At 40.9% G+C, this 16,525-nt stretch overlaps 1 protein-coding gene across 2 annotated transcripts in view; it reads right to left on the bottom strand.

Annotated features, from left to right (window-relative positions):
• Positions 1-16,525, bottom strand: part of CDH6 (cadherin 6) — a 105,530-nt gene that overhangs the window by 47,186 nt on the left and 41,819 nt on the right. The window contains exons 2-3 of one of the 2 annotated variants that reach the window (XM_072034998.1): positions 12,311-12,433; positions 6,836-7,190 (exon numbers count right to left, since the gene is read on the bottom strand). In XM_072034998.1, coding sequence (XP_071891099.1) covers positions 6,836-7,063 — 228 coding nt within the window. In that variant the 5' untranslated portion in view covers positions 7,064-7,190; positions 12,311-12,433. The remainder of the gene's footprint in view (positions 1-6,835; positions 7,191-12,310; positions 12,434-16,525) is intronic. The other variant, XM_072034997.1, reaches the window with a different exon arrangement.

Here is a 16,525-nt window from a genome sequence, read left to right on the forward strand (position 1 = left end):
TTTTCCTTTCTCTCCTCCTTACGGAGTGTGATTCTTACCTTTCCTTCATCTGCCGCCTCAGACTTTGATACTAAGTATAAGCTTCACTGAACCCTGAAGTATTTGCAAGTGCATGCGAAGGTTTGTTTCACCCCATTAATGGTGAAAGCAAGCCATGGTCTGCATTAACGCATACGGATCAGCAGTAGCTATTCACATCACAACACATTTTCACTTTGTGTTTTGAAATGCTATGCTGACTGGCCACAGATCTCAGTCTGCTGCTGCCCCACTGTGAACCTCTGTTCACCAGCAAGAGAAACAGCAGCAGAAGCAAGGGGAGTCACAGAGGATAAGAGTTTCATTTAATAAAGAGATTTCTCTAAGCTTTATGGTTTAATATTGTCGGTGAGCCAACTGTAAATAATGAATGGTGGAATAACAATGGATCTTTGTCTTGAGCCTGAAAAGGGGGGGGGTTAGCTGTTGCTGCCCTGCAAATTTCATATTCGTGACATTGCAGCTTTATAGTGAGGACTTTACTCAGCTATATAAACAAATAGGAAAAGGGTAATCACAGCTCCAAAGACCAGTGATCTAAGTAACCCTCCAAATCGCGTGAACTTCACCTGCAGCCTGTCCTTGGGAAGAAAGATTAATGCATTGAGCTATTTTTCTGTAGCTAGAAGTCTAAGGGCACACAGTTCAAGAAAACAGGCAGCTTGCTGGCAAGGGGAGGACAGGATGATCTGTGAAAAGAGGTGGCCTCAAATGTAAGCACTGGGTCATTAGCATACAGAAAACAAACTTGTGGAGTTCAGGGCACAAGAGATGAAAAATAAGTTTTTTTTCATTTCTTTTCGTTTCTCAAGCCAGAGAGAAGTACTGGCTTGAGGGTCCCAGGATGTGCTTGCCTTGGCTTCTCTGGGTAGAATGGGAAGAAGGGGAGGAGGTTATGTACCGTTACATTGTAAGTACCATCATGTGCCATAAAGGAGGAAATGTGGTATGTTTGAGACAGATGGTTGTAAGGCTCTAATGTTGTGCAATGTGTTTGGGCATAAGGATGATGCCAAGTAGATTCACAATTATGAGGACCGTAAACATTAAACATGCTTTGTTTCCTCCCTTTCATTTTCTGAATAACATCCTTGCGCATCCCACCCATTTCTCATTATCTCCTTTCTTAGTCCCCATACGATGGCTTAAAATCTGCAAGCTGTTTCTGGATTCACGTCCTGGACCTCTAACCTCTCAACTGCCCCTCGTTTCAGAATTATCTCCATTCCACAGGGACTGAGAGTATAGAGAACTTCTATCAGCGCCAGTAAACCTTTTGAAGAGGAATATAAGACAAGTGTGTGTGTGTGTTTGTGTGTGTGCAATTCAATATAGGAACGAAGGGCAGTTGGGAAAGTCAAGTGGTGGAACATAAAATATGAATGATGGATGAGGAATAAAGGAAGTGCAAATGTGCTACGGCATTTGTTCCACTTTTTACAAGAAAGACACATACTCAACCTGTTGAAGCAGGAGGCAGGTGGGGGCTAAGAACTCTTGATTTTTTTGTTATTATTATTATTGGTTTTGATCATGGTTTAGAGAGTTCTGATTTTTAGCATAGGTCACTTAACCTCCCTGTACATCATTTTCCTCACTTATAAAGTGCTGGTGCTAATGCTTCTTTCATGACAGTGTTTAACATATCATTGCAAGTAACTAATATTGGTCTTCGTGAAGGACCTTGTGACTTTCTTGTCAGGAGCAAGGGCAGGAGTTTCACAAATGGTCCACAAACGCCCTGTGCCCTGATAAAAGAAAAGTGGCTTTGCGGAGCATGGTGCTGACAGCCATTAGTGCTCCCTGAGGACCCTGGTGCCCTCACACAGATGCTGTGCCAGAGGGAGGCTGCATCTGGAAAGGAACAAAGCTTTAATCCTCCTCCTCCTGCGTGGTGTGCACAAATTTCATGTGCACATCTGGCTGTGAAAGAGCAATGCTGAGGTCTCGCCAAGGACAGGGGTCCAGCACAGAGCCCTGTGTGGGCTCTGGGTTACGCTGCAATCATCAGCTCGGCTGATGCAACCAAGAGGTGGACAGTTTTGCTGTGAGCCTCTCGAAGACCAGGAACTGCTCAGCACCAAGAGGCCATTCAGAGACTGGCTCATTTCTCCTGGAAGCAGAGCACTGAATCTAGTCCAAAAGAAATGATACCCTCAACATCAAAAGAAATCTAAAACTGTTTTGAGTAGACCCACTCAACAGGTAAAAGTCACAAATAGAAGTTTTAATTTTGGGCGATGTAAAGATAACAAATGGTCACCACATTTGGAACAGGAAACTGAAGACATCAGGAATATGTTACAGCATTAGTTTCAAGGTAGAGCAAGTAAATCCTGTTTGTTTTGTGATTTAGTATGTGACTTAGTCCCACTAACTCAGAGTGGTTTGGAGAGACTCTGCCTTTGCTTTGGTTTGATTCTGATGGTGCTTGCCTGCAGAACAGCTGCAGCCAGAAGTAAAATCAGGGAAAAGAAAGCAGAATAGTACTGGAAATTATACTGCAGTATCCAGTGCATCCCTCCTCCTCAGAAGCAGGATCAATGGTGCCTACACCATTCCTGACAGAGGAGAACCTATCCTTCCCAGTATTCATTTGACACCAACTGAAAGGAGTCTGGTGCTGCTGAGAGTGCTGCAGTCTCCTTTCTGCTTTGCCAGGGCACATAGCGGCAGGACTTTGACTTTATCTTCCTTGAAAAATGGAGTTGTCAGCAAAGGTTGATTGTTTATGATGGGTGGTACAGGTAGAAACATCAGATAGCTTCCAGGCAAGCATACTGCTTGAATTATACGAACATCAGTAAGACACAGGGAAAATGAAAAGTATGTCTGGAAGTTTCCTTTTACTGTCAGAGAGACAGAGTGTGACAGAACCGCTCCACAGTTGTGCTCGCTGTTATCAGGAAGGCAAGTTGCTTCTTTCTACTGCAGGCTGCTAGAAGCAGTTTCTGGGTTAATGAGTAAGATTTAAGATTTGTTCAGACCTTTCTTTAGTCTAAAAGGAAGAAGCATCCTATCCCTTTATGTAACAATGACTTGTGGGTTTGTGCTCTGACAAGATGACTCGGTGATGGATGCCAGTACATGGATTTTATGCAGCCAGTGGAATAGCTGTGTAAAGACATCAGCTGCATACAAATGGCACCTACACCTCAGAGCCTGCAATTTTAACAGGGCAGATTTTTTTTCACTTTGTCACCCAGTAATATCTGAAGACCTCTAGGGAACATAGCATATATTTTCATATATAGCTGTGCTACCACTTCATCGTTTACCTGTGATTTAGAGCAATGTTCACCCCAGACCTTTAAAACTGTACAAAACAACCATTGGTACAACTGGATCTTTGTAAAAACCTAACTCAAGTGTTGCAGATTTTTCTGGGTTGTAGTACTTGGCACTTCTCTACTTTGATGCTCATGTAATCTTTTTATTTTATTTTGGGATTGAGTCCCTGCCAAGTGCCATAATTCCTGAACCAGAAGAAAAGATATCTTCAGGTTAAAATGTCACCGTGCCCATCAATCGTACTTCAGCGAATAGCTGTGGCTCACAAGTTATTCAGCAGTGCAATGAATAATTCCAGCCTAGAACTTCTGTACAAGTTCCTTATATTGTCGTGTCTGAGACTAACCAGGACTGGAGGTGTGAATTTCTATTCTTTTTAAAAGGATTTATTTTGTGAATATACAGGAATACAAGCACCGGACAATAAAATGGTGGCCCTGGTGTCAGTGCCACAGCATATGATCAACTTGTATTGATAACACCAGCAGTTTCTTGTGTCCAAGGTGACACGGCAGCATATTTGGGTTGACAGTAAAATACACGCCAAACAAAACTGGGGACCTCTTTGTAACAGTTCACAGTAGCCATGGGTACCAGAAAATGGCTAATGTTTCGTATATGCTTGGGCAATTATCTCCTAAAGGATGGAAGCATTTGGGTTTGTTGGATATAGAGTCCACAGAGCACTGTAGTGCTCTAGTCTGTGACTCATGGTGCTTCAGCATTGCATTCAGTACTGCCCTGAGCTCTACCGCTGTTTGATATCCTCAGAGCTTACCTTTTTTATTATCTCAGACCTGAATGCATTCCTTCCCTTCTCTCCAAAACTATTATGATATAAATGTGGGGTTTGTAGCATAAACAGTTACAGGCTTTCATAAGTGTAATTTGGGCAGTTATCGAAATAATGCTGCTGGAGTCTTTTACGGCAGACATGTTATGTCTCAAATTTTGGTACAGGAGTCTGAATTAAACAGATGTGAACAATGAACAGAAAAGACAAAAACAAAAGCAGCTTAAAAGATTTCTTTTTCTTGTAGCTTATGTACATCTTTTTTATAATTCTGAAGTTAATTCCAACTAGCTTCAACCACTGAACACAAAAAAAACAGAACAGCTAGATATGACTGCTTATACAGTTAAGACATAAGTACCATTCCCCTTTACTTTACTTTATATTGCTTCTGTTTTCAAAGACCTTCCTGTTCACATTTCCTTATGATACAAGAATAAAAAGGCGATAGCCGAATATTCGGACCATTTTCAGTTCATATTTAAAGTTAACATTTTGTCCTCTGAGCTAAAATATGCTTCATAAACATGTTCATTATCCTCATTTGCCCACACCAATCAAGTTTAATTGCTCAGTTAAATTGCCTGGTTACCTCGATTTGGAGACATTCAGCTGTTTCTATCATTTATCCTCACACCAATACTCAACTTTCTCTAATAATAAATGGCTGCTCTTCCATGCCTTTTGGCTAATTGTTCAATTACAAGGGTGTGAGCAGTTCTGGCATTTGAAAGACGTGTGAAAGGCCACTTGTGAACAGCCCAGGGACACAGAATCAATGACATTTATACATTATGTGTCATTTCTATGCTTTGTAACAGTAAGTGTATTATATTAAAGTACCAATAGACAGGAGAATAACTTTTTAAAATAACATCCACACTTTTTTTAACATCCACTTTTCTCTCTCAGTGACTCCACTTCAAACTTTCTTGACTTTCTGGTCCAACTAGACAATTTTTAACTGTCTCAGCAAATTTATCCTGCAGGAATATTTGCTCCCCTATCAGTCCCTCTGAAGTCAATGGATTCTGCTTGAATTCTGCAGTGGAAAATGTGGGGGGCTTGGGACTGAGAAGGTTTAACGTCAGGATTTGCAGTGGAAATGATGTGCTGCAGACAGACCCCACTGCCTCGACCCCCCCAGGTAATGTGTGGAACAGAAGAGTGCGTGGAGGAATGCTGTCTTCCAGTTTGTGCTCTTTCTTTTTCCTTGACTCCATATTTCTCATCTGTTTGGGTTTTGTTGTTGCTCTTCATTTGCTGTCTCGTCTTCTGTTTTTATTGTGCTCTCTTTAGGTAACCTTTCTTCCTGACTCCTATCCCCATTTGATTTTCTTTTGCCCCCGCTCTGTTTTGATTCCTCTTTGTAAAGTTTCCTCTCCATCCACCTCTGTCTTTCTACTTCTCCCCTTTTACTCTCTTCTGGCTTTTTTTCCTACCCTCTTATCTTCCCTTCTACTTCTCTCTGAGGACTTTCTGCCTTTGGCTTTTTTCCTGTAGATTGGGCTCAATGGTACTCTTCATGAATGCTGATTATCCTGGTTGGAGCTCTATGAGTGTTACGCCAGCTGAGTAGCTCTTCATTTGAATCATGCCTTGCAGCCATTTAGTAGGAAAGGAGTGTCACATCCAGCTTTGAGTGACAGCTGATTGGCAGGCAAGAAAAGCAGCCACCATCTCTCATGGGGATGCTCAGAAGCTTGTAGAGGGAGATAAAATGTCAAACCACTGTGATCTGTAGCCTTTGCTGAGAGGCTTGAAAGATCAAACTAGATCAGACACAATCCCGTTTAGTTTGGAAAACTAAGCTGTATTGTTTCTACTTTGAATGTCATCATCAATAGCATAATTTCTATATTCTGCAAGAGAGACTCCTGTAGACTATGGCACCTTGGGCAGTCTAGACTCTCTAGATTTACCACGAGTGCAGTCGCTCTACAGTTCACACAAAGGTTGCTACCTCCCTGAGGTCTGCGGCTCAGGGAGGTGGATATTCTCAGAGTTGGGGTGGTATAAGGTGGTTTTTTTTTTTTGGTAGACCCTTTTCTGTCAGCATGCTTTGAGCTTAGCAGTCTGCTTAGTGTACAAGCACAGTGTGCTTCAACTCTTTGTAATAGCATGGCTTGTGGTATGATGGTCATGTCACAGAGCACCACGAAACCTCATCAGAAAGTGGCTGCAGCGTTGGTGTGTGCAGTGCGGAATAAGCACTGAAATGGTTGCCTTCTGTTGTGTAGAGTAAATCCTCACCAAAGTATGAGTACTGTGAATTCCAAATATCTTGGACTAGACCCTCTTCAGGTATATATAGTTTGACACTACAAAGCTCAGGAGCATGAAGGAAAACACATATTAAATTTTAAAGGTAATAACTGGCGTAGGCTGTCCTATAATCGAGTTGCATTATTTCCAGACAAAAATTATTAAAAACAAACAAACAAACAAACAAACAAAAAACAACTCTAAAAGAATTGTGTATGATGTGTATGATTGGCCATAGGACTTGCAAGTTAACTGGGAACTTTCTGTTGTGAATTACAATTTGAAGCTGAAGTGTACTAACCTTTCTGCTGAATTAATGTCCTCTGAAGCTGGGCAGACAGGAATGAGAAGTGCAAGCTGTAGCAGGCTTTGTTCTTACCTACTTGCTATTACTGACTTTCTGACTCTTCTAAGATCAAAACACAGATGTGTCTAAAAGAAGCTTACCTTGCCAACATATTGGTAGTCAGTTCCTGTGTATTCCTCCAATAAAAAGAACTGATTCCACATCCAGCTCCTTTTGGAACGACTGAGTTCTCTCCTGCTGTTTCCAGACAATACCAAAACCTTTCCCTTCTCTGGAAAGCCACTAGTCCTTTTTGACAATGAAGTTAAGAAACTTTGGTGGGGCTGACCAGCCCAAAACAGCAGCCAGAAGCAATGGTAAGTTCTCATCACGGCAACACGAGAAGATCTAAACAGCAACTTTTTTCTTGTCCTCAGACTAACCTACTTTACTGCACTGAATCCAATCTCATGCCGTCTTCCTCCTTTAAATAGCTTTTGCAGTCTCAAAGGATCTCTGAAAAGAAAAATAATAACATTTTAAGTACTTTCAAAGGTATTCAACATTCATCATTACAGCAAGCAAGTCCAAAAAGTAGAAGAGTAAAAGCGATCATTGAAAAGTAGGGCTATTCCTGGTTCAGAACATTGCAGGTGGTCCTTCAAGTAACTGGAGTTAATCTATGTTGAGTTGGAAGAGGTAGTCTTGATGTGTTTTGATGGTGTTATTGTTGTTTTTGTTTTTGTTTTCTTTGCCTCAGTTTACTTCCATTCATGGACTAAGGCAAACAAGGCATTTCCTTTTTTATGGCCTGGACTTCAGGATATAACTGATTAATTTCTGACCAGACATCTTGGTAGGATTACTTTACTATGTCGAAGAAGGGCTAGCAAGAATGCACACTCTTCTCAGGAAGCATTTTGGTTGCTATAGTTATGGACTGAAAATAACTCCAGAATATTCCCCTAAAATTTAAGGAATGTTGCCTTTAACTTCATTTAAGAAGGATCAGGTAAACAAGTTAGTGAAATATATGTATGCATTTGTCAACATGTCCCACATGCTAGGCCTGTTTAATACTATATGGGAGATTAAGTGGACATTTCAGTTTTCTTATTTACCTACTGCCTGAGTTTTATGTTGAGTTTTGAATCTTTAAATACATAGTTATATATGTAAATGTTTTCATTAGTTACTTACAAAAAATAGCTCGTTCATCTCTATCTGTGAGCTCTTACTAGCTACCGTTTCCTATTATTAATATTAAATATCTGTGCAGCTACAAAATAAATGTGAAAATGATCCCCATCTCAGAAGACCGCATGATTTTCATCATGAAAAAAGCCATCCATGCAGTACTACAGCTCGGTGTTGACAGTTCTGTTTTAAAGCAGTTGAAAGCTTTTATTCACAAAGAAGAAATGATATCAGATAACCAAATGCCTAATGATCAGCTCTGGAACATTTTATAATCTGAAGAAATCAGAATTAGTTGACAGAAACGTTCTACAACATATAAGAGTACTTTTCATAAACACTTTGTTCAATTTTTTAGTCCAAACAGATCCATACTCTTAAAGAAGGTTCATTTGCTTGATTTTCATTTTGTTTTGCACAGATGTTTTTTGGAAAAGTTTTTTCAATATCCTGATCAAAAAATATAGATCATTCTGAACCAGCTCAAAATTCAACACAACAGCTCGCAATGTTTGTAAATAAAATTGTTGAATAGCAATCTAACTTCATATCAAATCACAAGAGGTTTGTTTAATTTTCTAAGTATTTAATGTGTCACTATTTGGATCATATTCTACATCAAAGATAATTTTTTAAGCTATATTTTATGTGTTTTTTGTTGTTTTTTTTTTTTTTTTTTTTTTTTTTAAAGGTGTAAATGAGGCAGAATTTAGCCTCTGAGCTACACTGATGGAGTTAAAGCATTTACAATGCCTCGGGTTAGCCACTCTTCTGGTTGTCACTGTTCTTAGTAATAAATTGTATAAAATAACCTCAAGTCTCTTACGGTTCCTCTTAGTAAATCATTTTCTATAAAGAAATACCACTTAGCTTTTAGATGGATAGTACGTAATGGAACAGGGCTGTTCAAACAATATCTTTTTACCGCTTCACAAGGTAAAATAGCAAAAGAAGGTAACTTCTGGTTGGGAAGGAGTTGGTTTTTTAACATTAAGAGGAGGAGTGGAAAAGGCACAGTTAATTCTGAAGTGGTATAATTTCCTCCGGAGAGCAGGGAAGGCACCTAGTGAGCTCTTATTAGCACGGGTGAGTCTTCTGTAGGCAGTATCAGCCCTGCAGGTCTGGGGGCTCTGCATGGGTCAGCATCTGCCATAAGGCATGGGTCAGCATCTGACCCATGGCTCTGTAGGCACAATCCCCATGTAAACGTGTTCATACACAGAGAGAGCCCTCTAGCAGCACGCCTGGCATGAAGCTCGCATGGAGCGTGGGTGGGAAAGGACAAGGAGAAGCAAGTTCAGGCTGCACGCACATGGCTTGCTTCTCTGGGGAGGCAGGGTCTGAGGTAGGGAGCACAGTGTACAAGCAAACCTATTATTTTGCAATTAGTGAAGTCTACGTGGACTGCTGAGGCATGAGGGAACGAAAATCATCACTTGACAGGCTCCCCCAGCGCTCATCTCATTGCCTCTATGGCCAAATCCCTCAGTGGGGCTCTATGCCTCTGCTCCTGTATGTGATGTTTTCTGAGCAGTGTTGCCTAAAGCAGAGTCACCTGCGTAGGATTTGTGCCATCCTTTTAAAGGATCAGTCCTTCAAATGCCAATTGCCAGGAAACAATTATTCCTGTGGAGGAATTTTCTGCACTTGAAGTCAGCTATATTTCACAGCTCTGATGTCATGGGAGAGGTTTTATAGTGGCTCATGCTGAAATATAGCTCACGAAAATGATATCATAGCTGTCAAACACAGTCTTTTATTCTCCTCTGCAGAAATGTGTCCAAAAAGCTGAAATAAGGGCATGATCCCATAATGTTCCTCTTGACTGGGTGGTCTTTGCATAGTGGCTGAGCAGCTAAGCCCTGACAACCTCTGTGTGAGTGGCAAGAGAGCAGAGACACTTTTACAGACCTTGGCTTAAATACGCAGTCAGGGTAAGTACCCACCGAAGTCCAGGGTGTCTTTGCCCTATAGGTGCTGATAACTATTTTATGGGTCATAATGATAAATGCAGTGAAGTGAATAAAAAGGACAGGAACGACATACTCCAAGCTGAGCCTTTAGTAAAGAGTGAGCTCCTGTGGCTTTTAAATGACATTTTGTGCTTCAGTCCCAATGCCTCATGCTCCAGAGAGGTCTCTGCAACGTAATGGTTCCTCGCCTGCAATCTCTGCGCTCACTCCCATCTTTAGTTTGAAAACAAGTCATTTTTTTTTCTCTAATTGAAGGTGTGCAAATATAATTGATGGGACATTTCCTTTGGTCCACACCAAGGGACAGGAGCTAAAATTTCTTTGTTTTCTTCACATTGTACGAAGACAGGCAGAAAGACAGAAAGAGTACTTCAGACATCTCACTTTGCTCAACCATCAACCGGTCAGCTGGTTGGGGAACGCACTGTGTTAATCAACTGAAATGTCAAGAGTGAAAAACGATTTTACTGTACAACAATCTCAGACAACTGGCTTAGCTCCGTCAGCTCAAATATATATCAAATCTGGGCTTTTTATGGGAGAAGGAGGAATCTGCATACCCAACCTTAAAAAAAAAAAATCCCAGTCTAAGTTTAGGTATGATGATTGTTAACATAAAAGCAATGTCACTTGCAGTCAAAGAACTGTCTTCGATGTGACAAGTCACAGATTTAAAGTTTATGTTCATGCCTCTTTGAAGGATCAAAACCTCAGACAATTGCTTAATCACTATAAATATCAGCTTACTTCAAAATTATTTCCCCTAGGTGACGATTTTCATAGACAACCTTTCTATTCGCCCTTTCCCCCAGTATCTCATTAATGTAGATGTCTTCATGCCACCAATGTGAGAACTCAGTGTGAATTTACACCCTTCCTGCGAAGTACTTCATTACTGCAAGTAGAAATTGGAGGAAATGTCCATCAGGGTTCCTCCAGTGTATGAGGGAGCACAGTCCTGGAGATGGCTTTCCAGCACAGTGACAGCCATTAGGTGCAGGTTCTTGGCAGGAGGAACCCCAGAGAGGTCCCACCTACACTCCCAGCACTGTGGGTTGTGGTGCTCCTTCTGGGTGGTGGTTAAATCAACCAGACTAGCAAGGAGCCTTCCCATCAGAGACACCGGTAAGGAGAGGGAAAACATTGTTTTTTTCATTCCTTTCTCTTCAGCCCCATTGTATTCCCTCCTCAATAGACTCCCAAAGGAATATGACTTGTAAATTGTCCTAGAACCTAGACTTGAGAATTATTTCTTTTCAGATCCCATGAATTCAGTTCTGTTTCTGTATACATATCAATGTCGAACATTATGGGCTGCTGCTGATTAGATTTAAATAGTCTCTAAATACGTCAACAATCATCAGTGTCTCTAAAATTTCTGACATAACTTTTATTCAAGAAGAAGTACTGTTATAATAGATCTTTTATTCCTTAGTCATCTAAGTATAGTTTCATTGTTTGAGAATTGGGTACAAAGCTTCACATATTAGAATTAAGGTCCACTACTAGATTTGATTTAACATTGATTGTATTCAAGAATTGGTAATTTACTGTTATTCTCACATGAAGAGTGAAAAAGAGGTGAGTGTTAATAGCTGATGTGTCATAATAATTGAGGAAACGGAGTATGGGGAATGATACAGATATACTCCATGAATATTCAACTAACAGGAACAGTTAGTTTAACTTTTTTTTTTTTAATAAATATTTCCTTGAAGAAATAAGCTGTATCTATGCTCATCAAGATTGCTTAGGTTCTTGGGAAAGAAATGCACAAAGGCAGAGAACAGACCCTGCTGTTTAATTCTAGCAGTATTACACTATGAATGCACCTGTGCATGTGCCTCTACTGCCTCAAAATCAAGCCTGTTTTATGGGCAGTGGTGAAAAGGTGGAAACTAGTCCCTGACTTCAGCAAGAACTGTATCACTTGAAGTGTCTGCCACTACCTTCAGAAGAGAAAGAGGGTTCTGCCCTGAAAGCTTTACTTTATGTTTAATTTTATAGAAGATGAAGGATGGGGGAAAGCAGTACAAGTATTTTGATATAATAACTTCTAGATGTTTACCCAGCCAACACCAAGTGAGTTTACCAGGTGGAATGACCCCACAGAAATCCGCAACAGTTCTACAGAGCAAACTGCCAGCTGGGGCTGCCAGACCGCAGGTTGCAGCTTTGCAGCTACCCTATGCAAGAGGCTCAGCTGCCAGTCCTGTGCTGGGTCCAGGCAGAGGTGCTCTCCATAATCACCATCTGCTGTCAGAAGGACCCTCCCCTGGCCCTGACATCAGGTGCAAGTGTTTAACCTGTCAGGCCTTCCTGAGAGAGAGGAAGGTAGAGCATTAATGGGGGAAAGCAGAATAGCTGGATACCGAGTCCTAGATTTGGTGTGTAGGATGTGGTAGTCCACAGTTTGGAACTAGGTATGCTATGTGAGGATCTGATGGTTATTTGCTTGGATTTTACCTTGCTGCAAAGACGTGCTGAAGAAACAATATCCCAGTCCCTAAGAGAATTTGAGCAACCCAGAGGAGGCAGGACCTCAAGCTGTCCTTGGGGCTGTCCTCACAAACATCAAGTTCTGCTACCCTGCAGGCAAGACGGCAAGAAAAGGATTAAGGCTGTAAGGAAAATCTGCAAAAAATTACTTTCTCATCATGGGGAGAAAGGTTAAAGGAGCAATAGCTACACAAAGAAAAGAAAGTATTCCAGCTAACCTTGAGAAATAGAGGCTTCCAAAGTTATCATATCCATTTATTTTCAGTGTCATATTCATATATTCAAATATATCATATTGATAAGTTTTTATATATAGGAAAGAATTTCTTGCTTGGTATTTCCAGTAATAACTAAGTTTCATGTACTCAGAAGCTGTAACATTGCAGACTTGTCCATAATTGACTTGGACTTAAAAAGCAGTTGAGTTTGAGCTTACTTTACAATTATGTCTCTCTTATGACCAGTTAGATCTGAAAGTCTCCATCTAATAATTTTCTCAAGTGTGAATTAGCTTTTACTGCTCTGAAATCCAAATGCCCTTTTTCCTTCATTCTCCATGGGGTATTCCTTTGTAAATATCAGTCATAAACAGGAAAAAGAAAAAAAAAAAAAAGTCAATTTTTCAGAGTAAAAGATAGCTGATGAAATTTTAATCTTCTGATGCTCACTTTTTTTTTTATAGATATCTTTGTTATATAAACCCATATGCCCTAGCGATCATTTCTGTAAATACACCTCTGAAATACCAAACAGAACAGAGCCAGGAGAATTCAAACCAAAAGATTTGTAGTTTTAACCATAGGTTCTTTCTGAAGACATCAAGTACACAATGTAATTGCAGCCAGCAGTGGTTGATTATAGTGTCTTTGAAAACCATTTTTTTTTCAGTTCTCTCAGCAGGAGAAAAGGTCCAGAACTATAAAAATAACTGAATGCAGCAGAAATGTTAAGATAACTACTACCTCCATCCTGCATTGGGATCTATTAGCATGGCCCTTTTGAACAATGCAGCTGCTTTAACCCCAGTGAACCTGAATGCACACAAACACCAGCCTTCACAAAAGCACACGCTGACAAAATAGGCAAAGTGAGAGGTATCTCTCTCCCTTTTGTGCCTCGGAGGTAATGGCAATAGATGACTGCATGACTTTTATAAGATTATTCAGTAGCCGGTGAGGGGACTGATGATGTGGTTTATCTGCTTTCAGATAGTTTGATTTTTTCACCTGCCGTTTGAAAAGAGCCTCAGTACTGTCTTGTTTCGGAGATGCCGATGCTAAGTCTCTGTATTTAGAAACACTGAAATCATGTCTTATATCCGCTGCGCATAAACAGTCTCAACACACAAGACAGAGGCATGTCACAGAAGAGGAAATCTTGTTTCCACTGTTTGGCTGCACTAAGTGACTAATCCATGGTCATTCAAGAATATCCAAGTCCTTCAGCTGGGTCGGGGTAATTGCCAATATCAGCACAGACTAGGGATCAATTGACAAAGGAGCCCTGCAGAGAAAGGCTTATGGCTGCTGGTGGATGAAGAATCAGATAAGAGCTGGCAATGTGTGCTTACAGCCCAGAAAGTCAATTGTACCCTGGGCTGCACCAAAAGCAGCGTGCCCAGCAGGGTGAGGGAGGGGATTCTCCCTCTGCTCTGCTCTTGTGAGCCCTGCGCTCACTTCTGAGGTCCCCAACACAAGAAAGATGTGGACCTGTTGGAGCAAGTCTAGAGGAGGGACAGAAAAATGATCAGAGGGCTGGAGCACCTCTCCTAAAGGCTGAGGGGGCTGGGGCTTTAGTCTGGAGAAGAGAAAGCCTCAGGGGTGACCTTACTGTGGCCTTTCACTATGTAAACTTATACAGAAGATGGAGAAAGACTTTTTACCAGAGTGTGTATGAAGGGACAAGGAACAATGGTTTTAAACTGAAAGAAGGAAGATTTAGGTATAAAGCAGACATTTTAGATATAAGGAAGAATATATATATGTATATGTATATTGTTTTTTTTTTACAGTAAGGGTGGTGAGGCACTGGAGCAGGTACCTGTAGCAGGTCTACCTGTAGCAGGGCTGGAACCTGGACTCGGCTTTCCTAAGTCATACAGAAGCACTTTAATCACATTGTTATTTTTTTCCTTCCTGATGGTGTGCCAGTCAAGACATAGTCCCTGTGCTTTAATCACCACGTGCACTTTTGCTGCACATACCAGCTGCATGCTGGTGCATGCTACAGGGCGTGCAGGCAGGTGACATTGCAGCAGGAGCACCTGGAAAAGCATCTGATGTTGCCTGGGTCTGCAGGCAAGAGCAGGAACTCCAGCAACCCTACACAGGTGTCACAGGCTTTTCACCTCTGCAGCCAGCAGCTGCATGGAAAGGGTTGATCCTGTCCTTTTTGTGAGCTACTTCTGTGTGAGTTTAGCAGGAAGCAGGAACTGATCTTGCCAAAGGCTTCCAGCTGTGTCTGCTTCGTGCAGGTGATGTGGGGACAGGCATCCATGGCATTTCATTGTTCCCCTGCAGAGAAAAGCATTCAGCTAAAACTGTGTTACAACCTGAAAATGGGGACAGGTATGTGACTAGCAGGTGATACAGCAGAATACTGTAAATAATATTAAGCTGGTTCTTGATGGAGGGGAGATAAAAACAGCTAAGAAAACGACTGTATCTAGTAGGAAAACAACTTGGTAGCACTTCCACTGCTGGGCATATCTAGCACATGGGTCATTTATTCCTAATCAATACCTTGATGGCAAAGTAGTAGATGTGCCTGAAGTGATAGCCAAAAAGCTTTCAGCAGTACCAAAAATATCCTTGAAGCCATGAAAATGCTGTAGGAAAACTTTATCACAGTACTTGCTGGAAATCTGCAGTTTTGCCACCCCCTCATGAAATGTACTGTGGTTTTCATACATGCAATAAGCTATTATTAAACCTACAAAATATTTTTTCTCTCTTATTATCAGGTTCTTTAAAGCAGGAGTGTCATAAAAGAAAAAGTCACTCCGCCTTATGCACCAAAACTTGATGTCTGAAAAGGAACCTAGCCTTCCTACCCAGAGAGGAAGGGTCTTGGGTGACCTGAAGTGCCTAAGTTAAAGCATTTTGTCTCCATTGAAAAAGCTATATAGTGTGAATATCTCTTCTTCTGTTTCTTTCTAGACTCAGGTACTTGAAAGTCTCATAGACAGGCTCTTAGAAGGGATCAGTGACTTCTTAGACTTTCTTCTTAAAGAAAATATATACAGCTATTTTAAACAAGACTCCATTCTTAGAATAATATGAGATGCCACCACCTAAAAATCTCTACTAAGGGAACTAATCCAAATTATTAGACACATTAAAGAAATCTTGGTCAGCTTGTCCCTGAAAATTATCTTTTCCTTAACTAGATGAGATGCTGGGTTTTGCTTTTTCCATCCACCTACCATTTATTAGGCACCTGCCTCCATGCCATCAGAGGCCCCTGATGTCATCCACAAGCTCCTGTAAATGAGACAGAGCCACAGGCAACAGATCCTTTCTGTGCTGATCAGCAATTACTCTAAGCCAAGATGTCACAGATACTCTCCAAAACCTGGCTTGAGAAAAGAGAAAAAGCTGGGCTTGCAGCTGTTTCAGTGGCATTGCAGTTCTTCTTAAAGCATTGCAGTGTGACAGTGAAGGCAGAGGCTATATTGCCACATGTGTAGCCAGGAATAAAAGCAAGCAGGGGGGAGCTTCTTTTTCAGCAGGCACTAGAGTATCTTCCTATCAAAGACTGACTATTTTTGACAGTAGTAATTAGGCAGTTCAATAACAGACACGGATAGAAGAAAATTCTTTGACAGAGTATTTTGGTTCTTCTTTGGGCAGTATATATTGTTGTCAAGTGTGATACTAATTGCTGAAGTCCTAATTTGTTTCCTACAGAGGAAACCCACAGTCAGAGATACCAGAATTATTAGAGCAAGTGGTCTAATTGAGGCAAACCAGGTAAGCAGAGTTCGCCTGATTCCAATTTAGGCATGTTGGAGTTCATACGTTTCTCATACGCAATGAGTCATTATTATTTCTTTTTATTATTATTATTTTTTATTTACAGCCATCTGTAAATTCACATTTCTAGGAAAGCCCCAATGCCACATTTGACTGCTGCATTTTAGTCTTTTTTAGTGACCCTAATCTCTTTGGCTTGCCTTTTGCA

Source organism: Anas platyrhynchos, chromosome 2, assembly GCF_047663525.1.
Source record: "Anas platyrhynchos isolate ZD024472 breed Pekin duck chromosome 2, IASCAAS_PekinDuck_T2T, whole genome shotgun sequence".
Classification (NCBI taxonomy): Eukaryota; Metazoa; Chordata; class Aves; order Anseriformes; family Anatidae; genus Anas; species Anas platyrhynchos.